The sequence below is a fragment of the Salvelinus fontinalis genome, chromosome 4 (genome assembly GCF_029448725.1).
Source record: "Salvelinus fontinalis isolate EN_2023a chromosome 4, ASM2944872v1, whole genome shotgun sequence".
Taxonomy (NCBI): Eukaryota; Metazoa; Chordata; class Actinopteri; order Salmoniformes; family Salmonidae; genus Salvelinus; species Salvelinus fontinalis.
Genome location: NC_074668.1, coordinates 6,851,135 through 6,876,573, shown reverse-complemented (window position 1 = coordinate 6,876,573; position 25,439 = coordinate 6,851,135). Strand labels below are relative to the sequence as shown.

Here is a 25,439-nt window from a genome sequence, read left to right as displayed (position 1 = left end):
CATGATGCCAAGTAACACGTCAAACATGATGCCAAGTAACACGTCAAACATGATGCCAAGTAACACGTCAAACATGATGCCAAGTAACACGTCAAATGTGAAACATGATGCCAAGTAACACGTCAAATGTGAAACATGATGCCAAGTAACACTTCAAACATGATGCCAAGTAACACGTCAAATGTGAAACATGATGCCAAGTAACACGTCAAATGTGAAACATGATGCCAAGTAACACGTCAAATGTGAAACATGATGCCAAGTAACACGTCAAATGTGAAACATGATGCCAAGTAACACGTCAAACATGATGCCAAGTAACACGTCAAACATGATGCCAAGTAACACGTCAAACATGATGCCAAGTAACACGTCAAACATGATGCCAAGTAACACGTGAAACATGATGCCAAGTAACACGTGAAACATGATGCCAAGTAACACGTCAAACATGATGCCAAGTAACACGTCTAACATGGTGCCAAGTAACACGTCAAACATGGTGCCAAGTAACACGTCAAACATGATGCCAAGTAACACGTCAAACATGATGCCAAGTAACACGTCAAACATGATGCCAAGTAACACGTCTAACATGATGCCAAGTGACACGTCAAACATGATGCCAAGTAACACGTCAAACATGATGCCAAGTAACACGTCAAACATGATGCCAAGTAACACGTCAAACATGGTGCCAAGTAACACGTCAAACATGATGCCAAGTAACACGTCAAACATGATGCCAAGTAACACGTCAAACATGATGCCAAGTAACACGTCAAACATGGTACCAAGTAACACGTCAAACATGATGCCAAGTAACACGTCAAACATGATGCCAAGTAACACGTCTAACATGATGCCAAGTAACACGTCAAACATGATGCCAAGTAACACGTCAAACATGGTGCCAAGTAACACGTCAAACATGATGCCAAGTAACACGTCAAACATGATGCCAAGTAACACGTCAAACATGATGCCAAGTAACACGTCAAACATGATGCCAAGTAACACGTCAAACATGGTGCCAAGTAACACGTCAAACATGGTGCCAAGTAACACGTCAAACATGATGCCAAGTAACACGTCAAACATGATGCCAAGTAACACGTCAAACATGATGCCAAGTAACACGTCAAACATGATGCCAAGTAACACGTCAAACATGATGCCAAGTAACACGTCTAACATGATGCCAAGTAACACGTGAAACATGATGCCAAGTAACAGGTCAAACATGATGCCAAGTAACACGTCAAACATGGTGCCAAGTAACACGTGAAACATGATGCCAAGTAACACGTCAAACATGATGCCAAGTAACACGTCTAACATGATGCCAAGTAACACGTGAAACATGATGCCAAGTAACAGGTCAAACATGATGCCAAGTAACACGTCAAACATGGTGCCAAGTAACACGTGAAACATGATGCCAAGTAACACGTCAAACATGATGCCAAGTAACACGTCTAACATGATGCCAAGTAACACGTCAAACATGATGCCAAGTAACACGTCAAACATGGTGCCAAGTAACACGTCAAACATGATGCCAAGTAACACGTCAAACATGATGCCAAGTAACACGTCAAACATGAAACATGATGCCAAGTAACACGTCAAACATGATGCCAAGTAACACGTCAAACATGAAACATGATGCCAAGTAACACGTCAAACATGATGCCAAGTAACACGTCAAACATGATGCCAAGTAACACGTCAAACATGATGCCAAGTAACACGTCAAACATGATGCCAAGTAACACGTCTAACATGATGCCAAGTAACACGTGAAACATGATGCCAAGTAACAGGTCAAACATGATGCCAAGTAACACGTCAAACATGGTGCCAAGTAACACGTGAAACATGATGCCAAGTAACACGTCAAACATGATGCCAAGTAACACGTCAAACATGATGCCAAGTAACACGTCAAACATGATGCCAAGTAACACGTCAAACATGGTGCCAAGTAACACGTCAAACATGGTGCCAAGTAACACGTCAAACATGATGCCAAGTAACACGTCTAACATGATGCCAAGTAACACGTGAAACATGATGCCAAGTAACACGTCAAACATGATGCCAAGTAACACGTCTAACATGATGCCAAGTAACACGTCAAACATGATGCCAAGTAACACGTCAAACATGGTGCCAAGTAACACGTCAAACATGATGCCAAGTAACACGTCAAACATGATGCCAAGTAACACGTCAAACATGAAACATGATGCCAAGTAACACGTCAAACATGATGCCAAGTAACACGTCAAACATGAAACATGATGCCAAGTAACACGTCAAACATGATGCCAAGTAACACGTCAAACATGATGCCAAGTAACACGTCAAACATGATGCCAAGTAACACGTCAAACATGATGCCAAGTAACACGTCTAACATGATGCCAAGTAACACGTGAAACATGATGCCAAGTAACAGGTCAAACATGATGCCAAGTAACACGTCAAACATGGTGCCAAGTAACACGTGAAACATGATGCCAAGTAACACGTCAAACATGATGCCAAGTAACACGTCTAACATGATGCCAAGTAACACGTCAAACATGATGCCAAGTAACACGTCAAACATGGTGCCAAGTAACACGTCAAACATGGTGCCAAGTAACACGTCAAACATGATGCCAAGTAACACGTCTAACATGATGCCAAGTAACACGTCTAACATGATGCCAAGTAACACGTGAAACATGATGCCAAGTAACACGTGAAACATGATGCCAAGTAACACGTGAAACATGATGCCAAGTAACACGTGAAACATGATGCCAAGTAACACGTGAAACATGATGCCAAGTAACACGTCAAACATGATGCCAAGTAACACGTGAAACATGATGCCAAATAACACGTGAAACATGATGCCAAGTAACACGTGAAACATGATGCCAAGTAACACGTCAAACATGATGCCAAGTAACACGTGAAACATGATGCCAAGTAACACGTCAAACATGATGCCAAGTAACACGTCAAACATGATGCCAAGTAACACGTGAAACATGATGCCAAGTAACACGTCAAACATGATGCCAAGTAACACGTCAAACATGATGCCAAGTAACACGTCAAACATGATGCCAAGTAACACGTCAAACATGATGCCAAGTAACACGTCAAACATGGTGCCAAGTAACACGTGAAACATGATGCCAAGTAACACGTCAAACATGATGCCAAGTAACACGTCAAACATGATGCCAAGTAACACGTCAAACATGATGCCAAGTAACACGTCAAACATGATGCCAAGTAACACGTCAAACATGATGCCAAGTAACACGTCAAACATGATGCCAAGTAACACGTCAAACATGATGCCAAGTAACACGTCAAATGTAAAACATGATGCCAAGTAACACGTCAAATGTGAAACATGATGCCAAGTAACACGTCAAATGTGAAACATGATGCCAAGTAACACTTCAAACATGATGCCAAGTAACACGTCAAATGTGAAACATGATGCCAAGTAACACGTCAAACATGATGCCAAGTAACACGTCAAACATGATGCCAAGTAACACGTCAAACATGATGCCAAGTAACACGTGAAACATGATGCCAAGTAACACGTCAAACATGATGCCAAGTAACACGTCAAACATGATGCCAAGTAACACGTCAAACATGATGCCAAGTAACACGTCAAACATGGTGCCAAGTAACACGTCAAACATGATGCCAAGTAACACGTCAAACATGGTGCCAAGTAACACGTCAAACATGATGCCAAATAACACGTCAAACATGATGCCAAGTAACACGTCAAACATGGTGCCAAGTAACACGTCAAACATGATGCCAAGTAACACGTCAAACATGATGCCAAGTAACACGTCAAACATGATGCCAAGTAACACGTCAAACATGGTACCAAGTAACACGTCAAACATGATGCCAAGTAACACGTCAAACATGATGCCAAGTAACACGTCAAACATGGTACCAAGTAACACGTCAAACATGATGCCAAGTAACACGTCAAACATGATGCCAAGTAACACGTGAAACATGATGCCAAGTAACACGTCAAACATGGTGCCAAGTAACACGTGAAACATGATGCCAAGTAACACGTGAAACATGATGCCAAGTAACACGTCAAACATGATGCCAAGTAACGTGTCAAACATGATGCCAAGTAACACGTCAAACATGATGCCAAGTAACACGTCAAACATTGTGCCAAGTAACACGTCAAACATGATGCCAAGTAACACGTCAAACATGATGCCAAGTAACACGTCAAACATGATGCCAAGTAACACGTCAAACATGATGCCAAGTAACACGTGAAACATGATGCCAAGTAACACGTCTAACATGATGCCAAGTAACACGTGAAACATGATGCCAAGTAACACGTCAAACATGATGCCAAGTAACACGTCAAACATGGTGCCAAGTAACACGTGAAACATGATGCCAAGTAACACGTGAAACATGATGCCAAGTAACACGTCAAACATGATGCCAAGTAACACGTGAAACATGATGCCAAATAACACGTGAAACATGATGCCAAGTAACACGTCAAACATGATGCCAAGTAACACGTCAAACATGATGCCAAGTAACACGTCAAACATGATGCCAAGTAACACGTCAAACATGATGCCAAGTAACACGTCAAACATGAAACATGGTGCCAAGTAACACGTGAAACATGATGCCAAGTAACACGTGAAACATGATGCCAAGTAACACGTGAAAAATGATGCCAAGTAACACGTCAAACATGATGCCAAGTAACACGTGAAACATGATGCCAAGTAACACGTCAAACATGATGCCAAGTAACACGTCAAACATGGTGCCAAGTAACACGTGAAACATGATGCCAAGTAACACGTCAAACATGATGCCAAGTAACACGTCAAACATGATGCCAAGTAACACGTCAAACATGATGCCAAGTAACACGTCAAACATGATGCCAAGTAACACGTCAAACATGATGCCAAGTAACACGTCAAACATGATGCCAAGTAACACGTCAAACATGATGCCAAGTAACACGTCAAACATGATGCCAAGTAACACGTCAAACATGATGCCAAGTAACACGTCAAATGTGAAACATGATGCCAAGTAACACGTCAAATGTGAAACATGATGCCAAGTAACACTTCAAACATGATGCCAAGTAACACGTCAAATGTGAAACATGATGCCAAGTAACATGTCAAATGTGAAACATGATGCCAAGTAACACGTCAAATGTGAAACATGATGCCAAGTAACACGTCAAACATGATGCCAAGTAACACGTCAAACATGATGCCAAGTAACACGTCAAACATGATGCCAAGTAACACGTGAAACATGATGCCAAGTAACACGTGAAACATGATGCCAAGTAACACGTGAAACATGATGCCAAGTAACACGTCAAACATGATGCCAAGTAACACGTCTAACATGATGCCAAGTAACACGTCAAACATGGTGCCAAGTAACACGTCAAACATGATGCCAAGTAACACGTCAAACATGATGCCAAGTAACACGTCAAACATGATGCCAAGTAACACGTCTAACATGATGCCAAGTGACACGTCAAACATGATGCCAAGTGACACGTCAAACATGATGCCAAGTAACACGTCAAACATGATGCCAAGTAACACGTCAAACATGGTGCCAAGTAACACGTCAAACATGATGCCAAGTAACACGTCAAACATGATGCCAAGTAACACGTCAAACATGATGCCAAGTAACACGTCAAACATGGTACCAAGTAACACGTCAAACATGATGCCAAGTAACACGTCAAACATGATGCCAAGTAACACGTCTAACATGATGCCAAGTAACACGTCAAACATGATGCCAAGCAACACGTCAAACATGGTGCCAAGTAACACGTCAAACATGATGCCAAGTAACACGTCAAACATGATGCCAAGTAACACGTCAAACATGATGCAAAGTAACACGTCAAACATGATGCCAAGTAACACGTCAAACATGATGCCAAGTAACACGTGAAACATGATGCCAAGTAACACGTCTAACATGATGCCAAGTAACACGTGAAACATGATGCCAAGTAACAGGTCAAACATGATGCCAAGTAACACGTCAAACATGGTGCCAAGTAACACGTGAAACATGATGCCAAGTAACACGTCAAACATGATGCCAAGTAACACGTCTAACATGATGCCAAGTAACACGTCAAACATGATGCCAAGTAATACGTCAAACATGGTGCCAAGTAACACGTCAAACATGATGCCAAGTAACACGTCAAACATGATGCCAAGTAACACGTCAAACATGATGCCAAGTAACACGTCAAACATGATGCCAAGTAACACGTCAAACATGAAACATGGTGCCAAGTAACACGTGAAACATGATGCCAAGTAACACGTGAAACATGATGCCAAGTAACACGTGAAAAATGATGCCAAGTAACACGTCAAACATGATGCCAAGTAACACGTGAAACATGATGCCAAGTAACACGTCAAACATGATGCCAAGTAACACGTCAAACATGGTGCCAAGTAACACGTGAAACATGATGCCAAGTAACACGTCAAACATGATGCCAAGTAACACGTCAAACATGATGCCAAGTGACACGTCAAACATGATGCCAAGTAACACGTCAAACATGATGCCAAGTAACACGTCAAACATGATGCCAAGTGACACGTCAAACATGATGCCAAGTAACACGTCAAACATGATGCCAAGTAACACGTCAAACATGATGCCAAGTAACACGTCAAACATGATGCCAAGTAACACGTCAAACATGATGCCAAGTAACACGTCAAACATGATGCCAAGTAACACGTCAAATGTGAAACATGATGCCAAGTAACACGTCAAATGTGAAACATGATGCCAAGTAACACTTCAAACATGATGCCAAGTAACACGTCAAATGTGAAACATGATGCCAAGTAACATGTCAAATGTGAAACATGATGCCAAGTAACACGTCAAATGTGAAACATGATGCCAAGTAACACGTCAAACATGATGCCAAGTAACACGTCAAACATGATGCCAAGTAACACGTCAAACATGATGCCAAGTAACACGTGAAACATGATGCCAAGTAACACGTGAAACATGATGCCAAGTAACACGTGAAACATGATGCCAAGTAACACGTCAAACATGATGCCAAGTAACACGTCTAACATGATGCCAAGTAACACGTCAAACATGGTGCCAAGTAACACGTCAAACATGATGCCAAGTAACACGTCAAACATGATGCCAAGTAACACGTCAAACATGATGCCAAGTAACACGTCTAACATGATGCCAAGTGACACGTCAAACATGATGCCAAGTGACACGTCAAACATGATGCCAAGTAACACGTCAAACATGATGCCAAGTAACACGTCAAACATGGTGCCAAGTAACACGTCAAACATGATGCCAAGTAACACGTCAAACATGATGCCAAGTAACACGTCAAACATGATGCCAAGTAACACGTCAAACATGGTACCAAGTAACACGTCAAACATGATGCCAAGTAACACGTCAAACATGATGCCAAGTAACACGTCTAACATGATGCCAAGTAACACGTCAAACATGATGCCAAGCAACACGTCAAACATGGTGCCAAGTAACACGTCAAACATGATGCCAAGTAACACGTCAAACATGATGCCAAGTAACACGTCAAACATGATGCAAAGTAACACGTCAAACATGATGCCAAGTAACACGTCAAACATGATGCCAAGTAACACGTCAAACATGATGCCAAGTAACACGTCTAACATGATGCCAAGTAACACGTGAAACATGATGCCAAGTAACAGGTCAAACATGATGCCAAGTAACACGTCAAACATGGTGCCAAGTAACACGTGAAACATGATGCCAAGTAACACGTCAAACATGATGCCAAGTAACACGTCTAACATGATGCCAAGTAACACGTCAAACATGATGCCAAGTAATACGTCAAACATGGTGCCAAGTAACACGTCAAACATGATGCCAAGTAACACGTCAAACATGATGCCAAGTAACACGTCAAACATGAAACATGATGCCAAGTAACACGTCAAACATGATGCCAAGTAACACGTCAAACATGAAACATGATGCCAAGTAACACGTCAAACATGATGCCAAGTAACACGTCAAACATGATGCCAAGTAACACGTCAAACATGGTGCCAAGTAACACGTCAAACATGAAACATGATGCCAAGTAACACGTCAAACGTGGACTAACCTCTTTAGACACCAAACATCTCAGACATTGTATCCCAAAAGGCACCCTATTCCCTATGGGGGCATTGGTCAAAAGTAGTGCACAAAATTAGGGACTAGGGTGCAATTTGGAACGCATGCATACTTGACAGTATATAGCCTCTGTCCACTGTGTCTAGCCTCCAACCTCTCTCTATTTGTCTGTCTGTCTGTCTGTCTGTCTGTCTGTCTGTTTCTCTGTCTCTCTGTCTCTCTGTCTCTCTGTCTGTCTCTCTGTCTGTTCCAGGTGACCCACGAGGACAACCTGCCGTCTGAGATTGTATTTACAGTTAAGGTGGCCCCGCTACACGGGTTCCTGCGGTGCTTCGTGGAGGCTGAGGAGCAGTATGTTGGAACTGAACAGATCCCTGTCCAGACCTTCTCCCAGGAAGACATCAACGCTGGCAACATCCAGTACATGCAGACCACCCCCAGCCAGGTCTGCTGGACTTGGAGGAACAGCACTCTCTTCTCTTCCAGATCTTCTGTATTTCTAACTTGAATGTTTAGAGACAGAAAGACAGGAAAGTAAAGAAGACAATATGTGAGGGGTGACATGCAGACAGACTGTGGCCAGGTCTTCCACTAATAAGACAGACAGACTGTGTTCAGGTCTTCCACTAGCAAGACAGACAGACTGGCCAGGTCTTCCACTAGCAAGACAGACAGACTGTGGCCAGGTCTTCCACTACCAAGACAGACAGACTGTGGCCAGGTCTTCCACTACCAAGACAGACAGACTGTGGCCAGGTCTTCCACTAGCAAGACAGACAGACTGTGGCCAGGTCTTCCACTACCAAGACAGACAGACCGTGGCCAGGTCTTCCACTAGCAAGACAGACAGACTGTGGCCAGGTCTTCCACTACCAAGACAGACAGACTGTGGCCAGGTCTTCCACTACCAAGACAGACAGACTGTGGCCAGGTCTTCCACTACCAAGACAGACAGACTGTGGCCAGGTCTTCCACTAGCAAGACAGACAGACTGTGGCCAGGTCTTCCACTACCAAGACAGACAGACTGGCCAGGTCTTCCACTACCAAGACAGACAGACTGTGGCCAGGTCTTCCACTACCAAGACAGACAGACTGTGGCCAGGTCTTCCACTAGCAAGACAGACAGACCCTGGCCAGGTCTTCCACTAGCAAGACAGACAGACTGTGGCCAGGTCTTCCACTACCAAGGCAGACAGACTGTGGCCAGGTCTTCCACTACCAAGACAGACAGACTGTGGCCAGGTCTTCCACTACCAAGACAGACAGACTGTGGCCAGGTCTTCCACTACCAAGACAGACAGACTGTGGCCAGGTCTTCCACTACCAAGACAGACAGACTGGCCAGGTCTTCCACTACCAAGACAGACAGACTGTGGCCAGGTCTTCCACTACCAAGACAGACAGACTGTGGCCAGGTCTTCCACTACCAAGACAGACAGACTGTGGCCAGGTCTTCCGCTAGCAAGACAGACAGACTGGCCAGGCCTTCCACTACCAAGACAGAAAGACTGTGGCCAGGTCTTCCACTACCAAGACAGACAGACTGTGGCCAGGCCTTCCACTACCAAGACAGACAGACTGTGGCCAGGTCTTCCACTACCAAGACAGACAGACTGTGGCCAGGTCTTCCACTACCAAGACAGACAGACTGTGGCCAGGTCTTCCACTACCAAGACAGACAGACTGTGGCCAGGTCTTCCACTAGCAAGACAGACAGACTGGCCAGGTCTTCCACTAGCAAGACAGACAGAACCTGGCCAGGTCTTCCACTACCAAGACAGACAGACTGTGGCCAGGTCTTCCACTACCAAGACAGACAGACTGTGGCCAGGTCTTCCACTAGCAAGACAGACAGACTGGCCAGGTCTTCCACTAGCAAGACAGACAGACTGTGGCCAGGTCTTCCACTACCAAGACAGACAGACTGTGGCCAGGTCTTCCACTAGCAAGACAGACAGACTGTGGCCAGGTCTTCCACTACCAAGACAGACAGACTGTGGCCAGGTCTTCCACTACCAAGACATACAGACTGTGGCCAGGTCTTCCACTAGCAAGACAGACAGACTGTGGCCAGGTCTTCCACTAGCAAGACAGACAGACTGTGGCCAGGTCTTCCACTACCAAGACAGACAGACCGTGGCCAGGTCTTCCACTAGCAAGACAGACAGACTGTGGCCAGGTCTTCCACTACCAAGACAGACAGACTGTGGCCAGGTCTTCCACTACCAAGACAGACAGACTGTGGCCAGGTCTTCCACTACCAAGACAGACAGACTGTGGCCAGGTCTTCCACTAGCAAGACAGACAGACTGTGGCCAGGTCTTCCACTACCAAGACAGACAGACTGTGGCCAGGTCTTCCACTAGCAAGACAGACAGACTGGCCAGGTCTTCCACTAGCAAGACAGACAGAACCTGGCCAGGTCTTCCACTACCAAGACAGACAGACTGTGGCCAGGTCTTCCACTACCAAGACAGACAGACTGTGGCCAGGTCTTCCACTAACAAGACAGACAGACTGTTGCCAGGTCTTCCACTAGCAAGACAGACAGAACCTGGCCAGGTCTTCCACTACCAAGACAGACAGACTGTGGCCAGGTCTTCCACTAGCAAGACAGACAGACTGTGGCCAGGTCTACCACTAGCAAGACAGACAGACTGTGGCCAGGTCTTCCACTACCAAGACAGACAGACTGTGGCCAGGTCTTCCACTAGCAAGATAGACAGACCGTGGCAAGGTCTACCACTACCAAGACAGACAGACTGTGGCCAGGTCTACCACTAGCAAGACAGACGGACTGTGGCCAGGTCTTCCACTACCAAGACAGACAGACTGTGGCCAGGCCTTCCACTACCAAGACAGAAAGACTGTGGCCAGGTCTTCCACTACCAAGACAGACAGACTGTGGCCAGGCCTTCCACTAGCAAGACAGACAGACTGTGGCCAGGTCTTCCACTACCAAGACAGACAGACTGTGGCCAGGTCTTCCACTAGCAAGACAGACAGACTGTGGCCAGGTCTTCCACTACTAAGACAGACAGACTGTGGCCAGGTCTTCCACTAGCAAGACAGACAGACTGGCCAGGTCTTCCACTAGCAAGACAGACAGACTGTGGCCAGGTCTTCCACTACCAAGACAGACAGACTGTGGCCAGGTCTTCCACTACCAAGACAGACAGACAGACTGTGGCCAGGTCTTCCACTAGCAAGACAGACAGACTGTGGCCAGGTCTTCCACTAGCAAGACAGACAGACTGTGGCCAGGTCTTCCACTAGCAAGACAGACAGACAGACTGTGGCCAGGTCTTCCACTACCAAGACAGACAGACAGACTGTGGCCAGGTCTTCCACTAGCAAGACAGACAGACTGTGGCCAGGTCTTCCACTAGCAAGACAGACAGACTGTGGCCAGGTCTTCCACTAGCAAGACAGACAGACTGTGGCCAGGTCTTCCACTAGCAAGACAGACAGACTGTGGCCAGGTCTTCCACTAGCAAGACAGACAGACTGTGGCCAGGTCTTCCACTACCAAGACAGACAGACTGTGGCCAGGTCTTCCACTACCAAGACAGACAGACTGTGGCCAGGTCTTCCACTACCAAGACAGACAGACTGTGGCCAGGTCTTCCACTACCCAGACAGACGGAACCTGGCCAGGTCTGTTGGACTTGCCTTTCTTCCACTAACAAGGGCACACTTGTCTTTTCTTACTACTATCCCCGTCTACTGTATATTAAGTGGGATGGATAGAGAGTGAAAAAGAGACAGGGAAGTAGGGAGAGCAGTGTGGCTCAGAAGAGTGAGGGTACTATCCATTAGACTGGACCCCATTCCACTGCACTGGTCTTTACACGGTTGGGGTCAATTCAGGAAGTAAACAAAATTCAAATTTTTCTTAATTTTAAAAGCATTGTGATTTCTGTGTATTTCCTGAATTGACTGGAATTTTAAAGGACTGTTAAATGACTAGAAGGTCAATGTAAAACTCTCTTCTTCCTGTTTAGGTCAACGACACATTCCTATTGGACGTCTCCAACGGTGTTACAGAGGTCAACAGTATCAGGATATCAGTGGACATAATCCCCCGCCTCATCCCTCTCCAGGTATTATTGTTGTTGTTGTAGAATTATTGTTTTGTTTTGAATTGTAGAATTATTGTTTTGAATTGGAGAATTATTGTTTTGTTTTGAATTGGAGAATTATTGTTTTGAATTGTAGAATTATTGTATTGTAGAATTATTGTATTGTAGAATTATTGTATCCTTTTGAATTGTAGAATTATTGTAGAATTATTTTGAATTGTAGAATTATTGTATTGTAGAATTATTGTATTGTAGAATTATTGTTTTGAATTGTAGAATTATTGTATTCTTTTGAATTGTAGAATTATTGTATTGTAGAATTATTGTATTGTAGAATTATTGTTTTGAATTGTAGAATTATTGTATTCTTTTGAATTGTAGAATTATTGTATTGTAGAATTATTGTATTGTAGAATTATTGTATCCTTTTGAATTGTAGAATTATTGTAGAATTATTTTGAATTGTAGAATTATTGTATTGTAGAATTATTGTATTGTAGAATTATTGTTTTGAATTGTAGAATTATTGTATTCTTTTGAATTGTAGAATTATTGTATTGTAGAATTATTGTATTGTAGAATTATTGTTTTGAATTGTAGAATTATTGTATTGTGGAATTATTGTGCCATCATACATTTTATGTACGTTTGTAAATTAGTGTATAATTCATGACTGCAAGCTTCCAATAAATGCTATTACTTCTACCACCTACAGGTGTCCAATTTCACCCTGAGAGAGGGCGAGTCCAAGGCCTTGACACAGGAAGTGCTCAGGGTCACCAACCGACACTTCTCTGGCCTCAACTTCCTGTACAGTTTGACCGAGCCGCCACAGAACGGATACATAGAACATTCACGGTACCCCGGTGTTCCTGTGCTGTCTTTCACCAGACGCCAGGCAAGACTCTGTTACTCTCTCTTGTTTTGTGTCATGTTGAAGAAGGAGACATTCAAATACTGTCTATGTAATTCTACTAAGATTTATTTTTATATTTCGATTGTTTTTTTGCGGATGATATCAGACAAGAAGATATATTTCTACACAACATTATACTATATGAGTTCCTCAGGATCCTTGGTTTAGTTTAGATCATCTCGAGTAATCAATCTAATACCACATTATAAGCAGTTCATAGACACTTGTAACAAGTCTTATAATTCATTATGACAGGGTCATTATACCTGTATGACTTAAGTAAAATGTTACCTCTAACTTCTTCACCTCATGATTTTATTTTATTTTATAGACACTCAAAAGACACCTTACATTAAAATAACATTCAAATCAAAGTTTCTGACTCCATTTTGACCCTCATGCCACCTCTAGGTGGAGCAGGAGTTAATCTACTACATCCATGACAGCAGTGAGACGTTAGAAGACAACTTCACTGTGGTGGCCAACGACACAGGCCTGAGGAAACAGAGCTCTCCCTGTACCGTGTACATCCAGGTCACAGCCGTCAACGACCAGCATCCAGTCATTACTGCCAACAGGGTTCTCAGGGTGAGTCCTCCAGTCATCACTGACCAACAGGGTCCTCGGGGTGAGTCCTCCAGTCATCACTGACCAACAGGGTCCTCGGGGTGAGTACTCCAGTCATCACTGACCAACAGGGTCCTCGGGGTGAGTCCTCCAGTCATCACTGACCGACAGGGTCCTCGGGGTGAGTCCTCCAGTCATCACTGACTGACAGGGTCCTCGGGGTGAGTCCTCCAGTCATCACTGACCAACAGGGTCCTCGGGGTGAGTCCTTCAGTCATCACTGACCAACAGGGTCCTCGGGGTGAGTCCTCCAGTCATCACTGACCAACAGGGTCCTCGGGGTGAGTCCTCCAGTCATCACTGACCAACAAGGTCCTCGGGGTGAGTCCTCCAGTCATCACTGACCGACAGGGTCCTCGGTGTGAGTCCTCCAGTCATCACTGACCAACAGGGTCCTCGGGGTGAGTCCTCCAGTCATCACTGGCCAACAGGGTCCTCGGGGTGAGTCCTCCAGTCATCACTGACCGACAAGGTCCTCGGGGTGAGTCCTCCAGTCATCACTGACCAACAGGGTTCTCGGGGTGAGGCCTCCAGTCATCAATGACCAACAGGGTCCTCGGAGTGAGTCCTCCAATCATCACTGACCGACAGGGTCCGCGGGGTGAGTCCTCCAGTCATCACTGACCGACAGGGTCCTCGGGGTGAGTCCTCCAGTCATCACTGACCGACAGGGTCCTCGGGGTGAGTCCTCCAGTCATCACTGACCAACTGGGGCCTCGGGTGAGTCCTCCAGTCATCACTGACCAACAGGGTCCGCGGGGTGAGTCCTCCAGTCATCACTGACCAACAGGGTCCTCGGGGTGAGTCCTCCAGTCATCACTGACCAACAGGGTCCTCGGGGTGAGTCCTCCAGTCATCACTGACCAACAGGGTCCTCGGGGTGAGTCCTCCAGTCATCACTGACCAACAGGGTCCGCGGGGTGAGTCCTCCAGTCATCACTGTCCAACAGGGTCCTCGGGGTGAGTCCTCCAGTCATCACTGACCAACAGGGTCCTCGGGGTGAGTCCTCCAGTCATCACTGACCAACAGGGTTCTCCGGGTGAGTCCTCCAGTCATCACTGACCGACAGGGTCCTCGGGGTGAGTCCTCCAGTCATCACTGACCAACAGGGTCCGCGGGGTGAGTCCTCCAGTCATCACTGACCAACAGGGTCCTCGGGGTGAGTCCTCCAGTCATCACTGACCAATAGGGTTCTCCGGGTGAGTCCTCCAGTCATTACTGACCGACAGGGTCCGCGGGGTGAGTTGTGTGAGATGATAGGGATATATTTAGTCGACCCTGGTTGTGTCCCAAATGGCACTATACTTTTGACCAGAGCCCTATGTCAAAAGTAGTGCACTATATAGGGAATAGGGCTCTGGTCAACAGTAGTGCACTATATAGGGAATAGGGCCCTGGTCAAAAGTAGTGCACTATATAGGGAATAGGGTGCCATTTGGGATGTAGACCCCTGGTTCTTTTTTTTACTGACTGGCGGCTGGGTGGCTCTGGCAGTTTGTCTCTGGCAACGAGGCTTAGGCAGCGGTCAGTCAATATGCTTCATGATGTGGGCAGGCAGTGTTGGGACTGGGCTGGGGGAGGCTAGTGGTAAGGAATGCCAGCTATGTGGTGGAGGGGGAGGCTAGTGGTAAGGAATGCCAGCTATGTGGTGGAGGGGGAGGCTAGTGGTAAGGTATGCCAGCCACATGGAGGAGGATTCCAAAACAGACTGTCTGATGCCGAGCAGCTTTCTTACTCATCGGGAAGACAACATTGTAAAAGGATAGTACGGTGAACTGAAACAAGTCTATTTAAAGGTTGGGAAATGGAAACAGTTGTGTTTCTATTTGAATCAAGGAGGTGAATAATAGATGAGATCATCTGGGGCCTAAATAATGTGTCCTTTAATGAGATGTAGAGTTTAACTTCCTGAAGAGAGTGCAGTTGAAATAGTCCAATGGAAATTAACCCGATTTAAAAAAAATAAACCTCATAGCAACAGTCGTCTAGGTCACCTGATGTATTCTGTAGGTTCCTGTCAGATAGGACTAACCTGTCAGATAGGACTGGTGACAGTAGACCTGTCATATAGGACTGGTGACAGTAGACCTGTCATATAGGACTGGTGACAGTATAGGACCTGTCATTTAGGACTGGTGACAGTACAGGACCTGTCATATAGGACTGGTGACAGTATAGGACCTGTCAGATAGGACTGGTGACAGTACAGGACCTGTAATATAGGACTGGTGACAGTACAGGACCTGTCATATAGGACTGGTGACAGTACAGGACCTGTAATATAGGACTGGTGACAGTATAGGACCTGTCAGATAGGACTGGTGACAGTACAGGACCTGTAATATAGGACTGGTGACAGTACAGGACCTGTCAGATAGGACTGGTGACAGTCCAGGACCTGTAATATAGGACTGGTGACAGTACAGGACCTGTCATATAGGACTGGTGACAGTATAGGACCTGTCATATAGGACTGGTGACAGTACAGGACCTGTCATATAGGACTGGTGACAGTCCAGGACCTGTCAGATAGGACTGGTGACAGTAGACCTGTCATATAGGACTGGTGACAGTACAGGACCTGTCATATAGGACTGGTGACAGTACAGGACCTGTCATATAGGACTGGTGACAGTACAGGACCTGTCATATAGGACTGGTGACAGTACAGGACCTGTCATATAGGACTGGTGACAGTAGACCTGTCATATAGGACTGGTGACAGTACAGGACCTGTCATATAGGACTGGTGACAGCAGACCTGTCATATAGGACTGGTGACAGCAGACCTGTCAGATAGGACTGGTGACAGTACAGGACCTGTCATATAGGACTGGTGACAGTAGACCTGTCATATAGGACTGGTGACAGTACAGGACCTGTCATATAGGACTGGTGACAGCAGACCTGTCAGATAGGACTGGTGACAGTACAGGACCTGTCATATAGGACTGGTGACAGTAGACCTGTCATATAGGACTGGTGACAGTATAGGACCTGTCATATAGGACTGGTGACAGTATAGGACCTGTCAGATAGGACTGGTGACAGTATAGGACCTGTCATATAGGACTGGTGACAGTATAGGACCTGTCATATAGGACTGTTGACAGTACAGGACCTGTCATATAGGACTGGTGACAGCAGACCTGTCATATAGGACTGGTGACAGCAGACCTGTCATATAGGACTGATATAGCTTCCTATTCCTTACAGGGCTTTGGTCTAAAGTAGTGCACTATAAAAGGTTTTGGGTGCTATTTAGGACAATGACATGGCGTCTGGCAGTATAGCTGTCTGTCCAACTGGCAGTTATCCATCTGCTAGCTAGTTATAGACCCGCCACAGGAGGCTGGTGGCACCTTAATTGGGGAGAACGGGCACACGGTCATAACTGGAGTGGAATGGGTGGAATGGGATCAGATGGTTTCCAGGTGGTTGATGCCGTTCCATTAGAGCCGTTCCGGACATTATGCCGAGCCGTTCTCCCCTCAGCGGTCTCCTGTGTGACACGCTCAGATGAGTGACTGTAGACGTATGTGTTGTGTGTGTGTGTGTCTGTGTGTGTGTGTGTGTGTGTGTCTGTGTGTCTGTGTCTGTGTGTCTGTGTGTCTGTGTGTCTGTGTGTCTGTGTGTTGTGTGTGTTGTGTGTGTTGTGTGTGTTGTGTGTGTTGTGTGTGTTGTGTGTCTGTGTCTGTGTGTGTGTGTGTGTGTGTGTGTGTGTGTGTGTGTGTGTGTGTGTGTGTGTGTGTGTATGTATGTGTGTGTGTGTGTGTGTGGCTGTACTAATGTGTAGTTGGACTGAATTCCAGCTGTTCAAGGTGATTGAAGTAGCAGCATGTAGAGCTTTTAGTTCTCGTAAGTGCTTTACCCTGAATGCCACACATTCCTCTCAGCTCTCGTCTTGGTTCAGACCCTCTAATTGAAAAGAATGGCACCAACTTTTTCCAATATAGTCCACTACTTTTGACCAAAAATCTATGGGCCCTGGTCAAAAGTAGTGCACCATATAGGGAATAGGCTTCCGTTTGGGATGTACCCCCATTCGACCATAAACGTCACTTGTAGATCTGTGTATTCTAGTCATAGTTTAAGCATTAATCTTAGAGAAATATAGATTGATTGTCAAATATCTCATAACATTGATTTTAAAGAAGAATTCACACATCTAGTAAGACTAGATGTGCAGGTGCATAAGAGTCACTTTAACCATATCTACATGTACATACTACTTCAATCAGCCCGACTAACCGGTGTCTGTATGTAGCCTCTCTACTGTATATAGCCTCTCTACTGTATATAGCCTCTCTACTGTATATAGCCTCTCTACTGTATATAGCCTTTCTACTGTATATAGCCTATCTACTGTATATAGCCTCTCTACTGTATGTAGCCTCTCTACTGTATATAGCCTCTCTACTGTATATAGCCTCTCTACTGTATGTAGCCTCTCTACTGTATATAGCCTCTCTACTGTATGTAGCCTCTCTACTGTATATAGCCTCTCTACTGTATATAGCCTCTCTACTGTATATAGCCTCTCTACTGTATATAGCCTCTACTGTATATAGCCTCTCTACTGTATGTAGCCTCTCTACTGTATATAGCCTCTCTACTGTACATAGCCTCTCTACTGTATATAGCCCCGTTACTGTATATAGCCCCGTTACTGTATATAGCCTCTCTACTGTATATAGCCTCTCTACTGTATATAGCCTGTCTTTTTACTGTTGTTTTATTTCTTTACTTACCTGTTGTTCACCTAACATCCTTTTTGCACTATTGGTTAGAGCCTGTAAGTAAGCATTTCACTGTAAGGTCTACCTAGACCTGTTGTATTCAGCGCACGTGACAAATAAACTTTGATTTGAAGATACATCTAGGTATGTTATATATATATATATATATTCTATGATAAGCTTCTGATTGCTAAAAGCTATATGTATTGTATGGTTCTAGGAATGTTGTAGCTCTGGGCATAGTGTTGCTATATCTATACTATTTAATATTGATGTTGGAACCGTAAAATCTGTTAGACACAGAGAGTCTGGGCCTCACAACAGACCGATGCCTTTCAAGTATTGGGGATAGATAGCTGGTGTTGAATTGTGTCCACAAGGTGGCGCTCCGTAATCATTTTTACCTACGCTATGGTTCTACTGTCCCCTCTACACAAGTTCTGGACTTACCGTTTGATATTAAATAGTGGTATTACTTTAAATAAGTTACACAACAACTAAGTACAATGACTCTGCTTTTGAGAACAATGGACACAAGTGGACACAGAAATCTAATTTCCTTGAGAAAAGAGAAGTAACTAATTAACTGTATTATAACGCCAAGGACAGATATAGGACGCACGCGGACATGAATTTCCCTTAGACATGAATCATGCACATGTTCTATTGTGACTGTAACGAATCTCGTTGGTGGAAAGGACCAAGGTGCAGCGGGGTAAGTGTTCATATTCTTTAATCAAATACGCAACACTAAACAAAACGACACAAACGTACAGTCCTGAAATGTGAAACAAACACTAAACAGGAAACAATCACAAACACAGGTGGGAACAGGCTACCTAAATACGATTCTCAATCAGAGACAACGATAGACAGCTGCCTCTGATTGAGAACCATATCTGGCCAAACACAGGTGGGAACAGGCTACCTAAATACGATTCTCAATCAGAGACAACGATAGACAGCTGCCTCTGATTGAGAACCATATCTGGCCAAACACAGGTGGGAACAGGCTACCTAAATACGATTCTCAATCAGAGACAACGATAGACAGCTGCCTCTGATTGAGAACCATATCAGGCCAAACACATAGAAATACAACACAAGGACAACATAGAACACCAGACATAGAATGCACACCCAAACTCACGCCCTGACCAACCAAAACAGAGACATAAAATAGGATCTCTAAGGTCAGGGCGTGACAGTGACACGCATTAGTGAGATTCAAACCTATGATCTGGAGTTCTCCGTCCATGGAAATAGTTCACTGCACCACCAAGTGGTGAGAGCGAACATACCATGTTTTATTACACATACAAAGCTGTTCGTTTTAGGCTACTCAAACAAACCCCGTTTCAAAGTAAACACGAACTCATTAAGATCAGGTGAGGCCAAATAGTGGGCGCGACTATCACATCTGAACAAGATAGAGGATAGAGAGATGTATATTGACTGTATGTTTGACTGTATGTTTGTTTTATACCATGTGTAACTCTGTGTTGTTGTATGTGTCGAACTGCTTTGCTTTATCTTGGCCAGGTCGCAATTGTAAATGAGAACTTGTTCTCAACTTGCCTACCTGGTTAAAAACAGGTGAAATAAAATAAATAAAATAAATAGGTTTTTAAATAAAGCAATTGTACACGAGGGCGTGCTAAACAACAGCGCTGCTGTCACAGGTACGAGGCTGAGCCGAGCTTGCTTCCAGGTACGAGGCTGAGCCGAGCTTGCTTCCAGGTACGAGGCTGAGCCGAGCTTGCTTCCAGGTACGAGGCTGAGCCGAGCTTGCTTCCAGGTACGAGGCTGAGCCGAGCTTGCTTCCAGGTACGAGGCTGAGCCGAGCTTGCTTCCAGGTACGAGGCTGAGCCGAGCTTGCTTCCAGGTACGAGGCTGAGCCGAGCTTGCTTCCAGGTACGAGGCTGAGCCGAGCTTGCTTCCAGGTACGAGGCTGAGCCGAGCTTGCTTCCAGGTACGAGGCTGAGCCGAGCTTGCTTCCAGGTACGAGGCTGAGCCGAGCTTGCTTCCAGGTACGAGGCTGAGCCGAGCTTGCTTCCAGGTACGAGGCTGAGCCGAGCTTGCTTCCAGGTACGAGGCTGAGCCGAGCTTGCTTCTAGGTACGAGGCTGAGCCGAGCTTGCTTCTAGGTACGAGGCTGAGCCGAGCTTGCTTCCAGGTACGAGGCTGAGCCGAGCTTGCTTCCAGGTACGAGGCTGAGCCGAGCTTGCTTCCAGGTACGAGGCTGAGCCGAGCTTGCTTCCAGGTACGAGGCTGAGCCGAGCTTGCTTCTAGGTACGAGGCTGAGCCGAGCTTGCTTCTAGGTACGAGGCTGAGCCGAGCTTGCTTCTAGGTACGAGGCTGAGCCGAGCTTGCTTCCAGGTACGAGGCTGAGCCGAGCTTGCTTCCAGGTACGAGGCTGAGCCGAGCTTGCTTCCAGGTACGAGGCTGAGCCGAGCTTGCTTCCAGGTACGAGGCTGAGCCGAGCTTGCTTCCAGGTACGAGGCTGAGCCGAGCTTGCTTCCAGGTACGAGGCTGAGCCGAGCTTGCTTCCAGGTACGAGGCTGAGCCGAGCTTGCTTCCAGGTACGAGGCTGAGCCGAGCTTGCTTCCAGGTACGAGGCTGAGCCGAGCTTGCTTCCAGGTACGAGGCTGAGCCGAGCTTGCTTCCAGGTACGAGGCTGAGCCGAGCTTGCTTCCAGGTACGAGGCTGAGCCGAGCTTGCTTCTAGCCAAACCACATGTTAGGCTAAAAGCAAGGGGAGATAATGTCTTGATGCTTTTTGTTTTACAGTGGAGATCAAGTTTATGAATTGGCTGGCTGGGCTGATGGGACACTGGATGAGTAGCGAACAGAAAACAAGATGCCCATTTTTGCATCATAGGCTTTTTTTACAACGGTTTGGATCAACCTGTTGTAGTATAACTTTAGTAACGTTCTCTTGTATACTACAACATTATATACTAAGCACTAAACGTGAACGAGGGATACTACAGAATGTAAACAGGAGTATTTTATATATATATATTTTAAATGTGGGATTGGTTCATTCTGATATTTTCAAAGTGGGAAACTCAAGTTCTACGAGTTTCCAAGTCAGAAATGTCAGAGTTCCCGAGATGTCTTTTTAAAAGCGGTTTCAGTCCTGACATGAAAAGACAAACTACAAGTCAGAGGCCACTCCAGTGCTAATTACTGCTGTTAGTGCTGTTTTTCAAATACCACTTCGGTGTACTGAGCAGCCTTCTCTTAGTAACTTGCTTCCAATAACAGCTGGGGCTTGGCTGGGTTACAGTAAAACCCTTTGTGACGTGTTGTGAAGAGGGCTTTTAAACAATCTGAGAGTAAGATGTATATTGGAATTGACCGATTTTAAAATGTCGAAAACAAAATGCCTTTGAATGTGATTGATTTGCTTGTCTCCTAAGGCGTGGATGGGGTCAGTGACAGATATACGGATTTGATTGGTTGCCTCAAGTTTGTAAGTGATTCGATTGGTTGTCTCCCCAGGTGTGGGTGGGGTCTGTCACAGAGATCCGCTCTGAGGACCTGGATGCCAAGGATGAGGACACGCCCCCTGAGGAGCTGCAGGTGATAGTGACTCCGCCCTCTAATGGCCACCTGGCGCTGAAGAGCGACCTCACCAGGCCCCTCTTGAACTTCACCCTGCAGCACATCCATCTGGGACAGCTGCTGTTCGTCCACAGTGGTAAGACCTGATCCTAAACCTGTACACACTTAGTCTTCTAGTGGTTGTAGAATTAGATACCAGAGGGGTGTACTATAGTAGTAGATACCAGAGGGGTGTACTATAGTAGTAGATACCAGAGGGGTGTACTATAGTAGTAGATACCAGAGGGGTGTACTATAGTAGTAGATACCAGAGGGGTATACTATAGTAGTAGATACCAGAGGGGTATACTATAGTAGTAGATACCAGAAGGGTGTACTGTAGTAGTAGATACCAGAGGGGTGTACTATAGTAGTAGATACCAGAGGCGTGTACTATAGTAGTAGATACCAGAGGGGTGTACTATAGTAGTAGATACCAGAGGGGTGTAGTAGATACCAGAGGGGTGTACTATAGTAGTAGATACCAGAGGGGTGTACAATAGTAGTAGATACCAGAGGGGTGTACTATAGTAGTAGATACCAGAGCGGAGTACTGTAGTAGTAGATACCAGAGGGGTGTAGTAGATACCAGAGAGGTGTACTATAGTAGTAGATACCAGAGGGGTGTACTATAGTAGTAGATACCAGAGGGGTGTACTGTAGTAGTAGATACCAGAGGGGTGTACTATAGTAGTAGATACCAGAGGGGTGTACTATAGTAGTAGATGTAGTAGATACCAGAGGGGTGTACTGTAGTAGTAGATACCAGAGGGGTGTACTATAGTAGTAGATACCAGAGGGGTGTACTATAGTAGTAGATACCAGAGGGGTGTACTATAGTAGTAGATACCAGAGGGGTGTACTGTAGTAGTAGATACCAGAGGGGTATACTATAGTAGTAGATACCAGAGGGGTGTAGTAGATACCAGAGAGGTGTACTATAGTAGTAGATACCAGAGGGGTATACTATAATAGTAGATACCAGAGAGGTGTACTATAGTAGTAGATACCAGAGGGGTTTACTATAGTAGTAGATACCAGAGGGGTGTACTATAGTAGTAGATACCAGAGAGGTGTACTATAGTAGTAGATACCAGAGGGGTGTACTATAGTAGTAGATACCAGAGGGGTGTACTATAGTAGTAGATACCAGAGAGGTGTACTATAGTAGTAGATACCAGAGGGGTTTACTATAGTAGTAGATACCAGAGGGGTGTAGTAGATACCAGAGAGGTGTACTATAGTAGTAGATACCAGAGGGGTATACTATAGTAGTAGATACCAGAGAGGTGTACTATAGTATTAGATACCAGAGGGGTTTACTATAGTAGTAGATACCAGAGGGGTGTACTATAGTAGTAGATACCAGAGGGGTGTACTATAGTAGTAGATACCAGAGGGGTGTACTATAGTAGTAGATACCAGAGGGGTGTACTATAGTAGTAGATACCAGAGGGGTGTACTATAGTAGTAGATACCAGAGAGGTGTACTATAGTAGTAGATACCAGAGGGGTTTACCATAGTAGTAGATACCAGAGGGGTTTACCATAGTAGTAGATATCAGAGGGGTGTACTATAGTAGTAGATACCAGAGGGGTGTACTATAGTAGTAGATACCAGAGGGGTGTACTATAGTAGTAGATACCAGAGGGGTGTACTATAGTAGTAGATGTAGTAGATACCAGAGGGGTGTACTATAGTAGTAGATACCAGAGGGGTGTACTATAGTAGTAGATACCAGAGGGGTGTACTGTAGTAGTAGATACCAGAGGGGTGTACTGTAGTAGTAGATACCAGAGGGGTGTACTATAGTAGTAGATACCAGAGGGGTGTACTGTAGTAGTAGATACCAGAGGGGTGTACTATAGTAGTAGATACCAGAGGGGTACCAGAGGGGTGTACTATAGTATTAGATACCAGAGGAGTACCAGAGGGGTGTACTATAGTAGTAGATACCAGAGGGGCGTACTATAGTAGTAGATACCAGAGGGGTGTACTATAGTAGTAGATACCGGAGGGGTGTACTATAGTAGTAGATACCAGAGGGGTGTACTATAGTAGTAGGCACCAGAGGGGTGTACTATAGTAGTAGATACCAGAGGGGTGTACTATAGTAGTAGATACCAGAGGGGTATACTATAGTAGTAGATACCAGAGGGGTGTGCTGCAGTAGTAGATACCAGAGAGGTGTACTATAGTAGTAGATACCATAGGGGTGTCCTATAGTAGTAGATACCAGAGGGGTGTACTATAGTAGTAGATACCAGAGGGGTATACTATAGTAGTAGATACCAGAGGGGTATACTATAGTAGTAGATACCAGAGGGGTGTACTATAGTAGTAGATACCAGAGGGGTGTACTGTAGTAGTAGATACCAGAGGGGTGTACTATAGTAGTAGATACCAGAGGGGTGTACTATAGTAGTAGATACCAGAGGGGTGTACTATAGTAGTAGATACCAGAGGGGTGTACTATAGTAGTAGATACCAGAGGGGTGTACTGTAGTAGTAGATACCAGAGGGGTGTACTATAGTAGTAGATACCAGAGGGGTACCAGATGGGTGTACTATAGTAGTAGATACCAGAGGGGTGTACTATAGTAGTAGATACCAGAGGTGTGTACTGTAGTAGTAGATACCAGAGGGGTGTACTGTAGTAGTAGATACCAGAGGGGTGTACTATAGTAGTAGATACCAGAGGGGTGTACTATAGTAGTAGATACCAGAGGGGTGTACTATAGTAGTAGATACCAGAGGGGTGTACTATAGTAGTAGATACCAGAGGGGTATACTATAGTAGTAGATACCAGAGGGGTGTACTGTAGTAGTAGATACCAGAGGGGTGTACTATAGTAGTAGATACCAGAGGGGTGTACTATAGTAGTAGATACCAGGGGGGTGTAGTATAGTAGTAGATACCAGAGGGGTGTACTATAGTAGTAGATACCAGAGGGGTGTACTATAGTAGTAGATACCAGAGGGGTGTACTGTAGTAGTAGATACCAGAGGGGTGTACTATAGTAGTAGATACCAGAGGGGTATACTATAGTAGTAGATACCAGAGGGGTGTACTATAGTAGTAGATACCAGAGGGGTGTACTGTAGTAGTAGATACCAGAGGGCTGTACTATAGTAGTAGATACCAGAGGGGTGTACTATAGTAGTAGATACCAGA

The 25,439-nt window shown here is 45.2% G+C and overlaps 1 protein-coding gene across 1 annotated transcript in view; it reads left to right on the top strand.

Annotated features, from left to right (window-relative positions):
• The window catches only part of LOC129852749 (chondroitin sulfate proteoglycan 4-like), a gene marked incomplete at its 5' end in the record, with an annotated part of 133,409 nt that overhangs the window by 76,718 nt on the left and 31,252 nt on the right, over positions 1-25,439 (top strand). Inside the window, 5 exons of the mRNA XM_055918409.1 lie at positions 8,543-8,734; positions 12,296-12,394; positions 13,089-13,271; positions 13,701-13,877; positions 22,162-22,360. Of these exons, the coding sequence (XP_055774384.1) occupies positions 8,543-8,734; positions 12,296-12,394; positions 13,089-13,271; positions 13,701-13,877; positions 22,162-22,360 (850 nt within the window). The remainder of the gene's footprint in view (positions 1-8,542; positions 8,735-12,295; positions 12,395-13,088; positions 13,272-13,700; positions 13,878-22,161; positions 22,361-25,439) is intronic.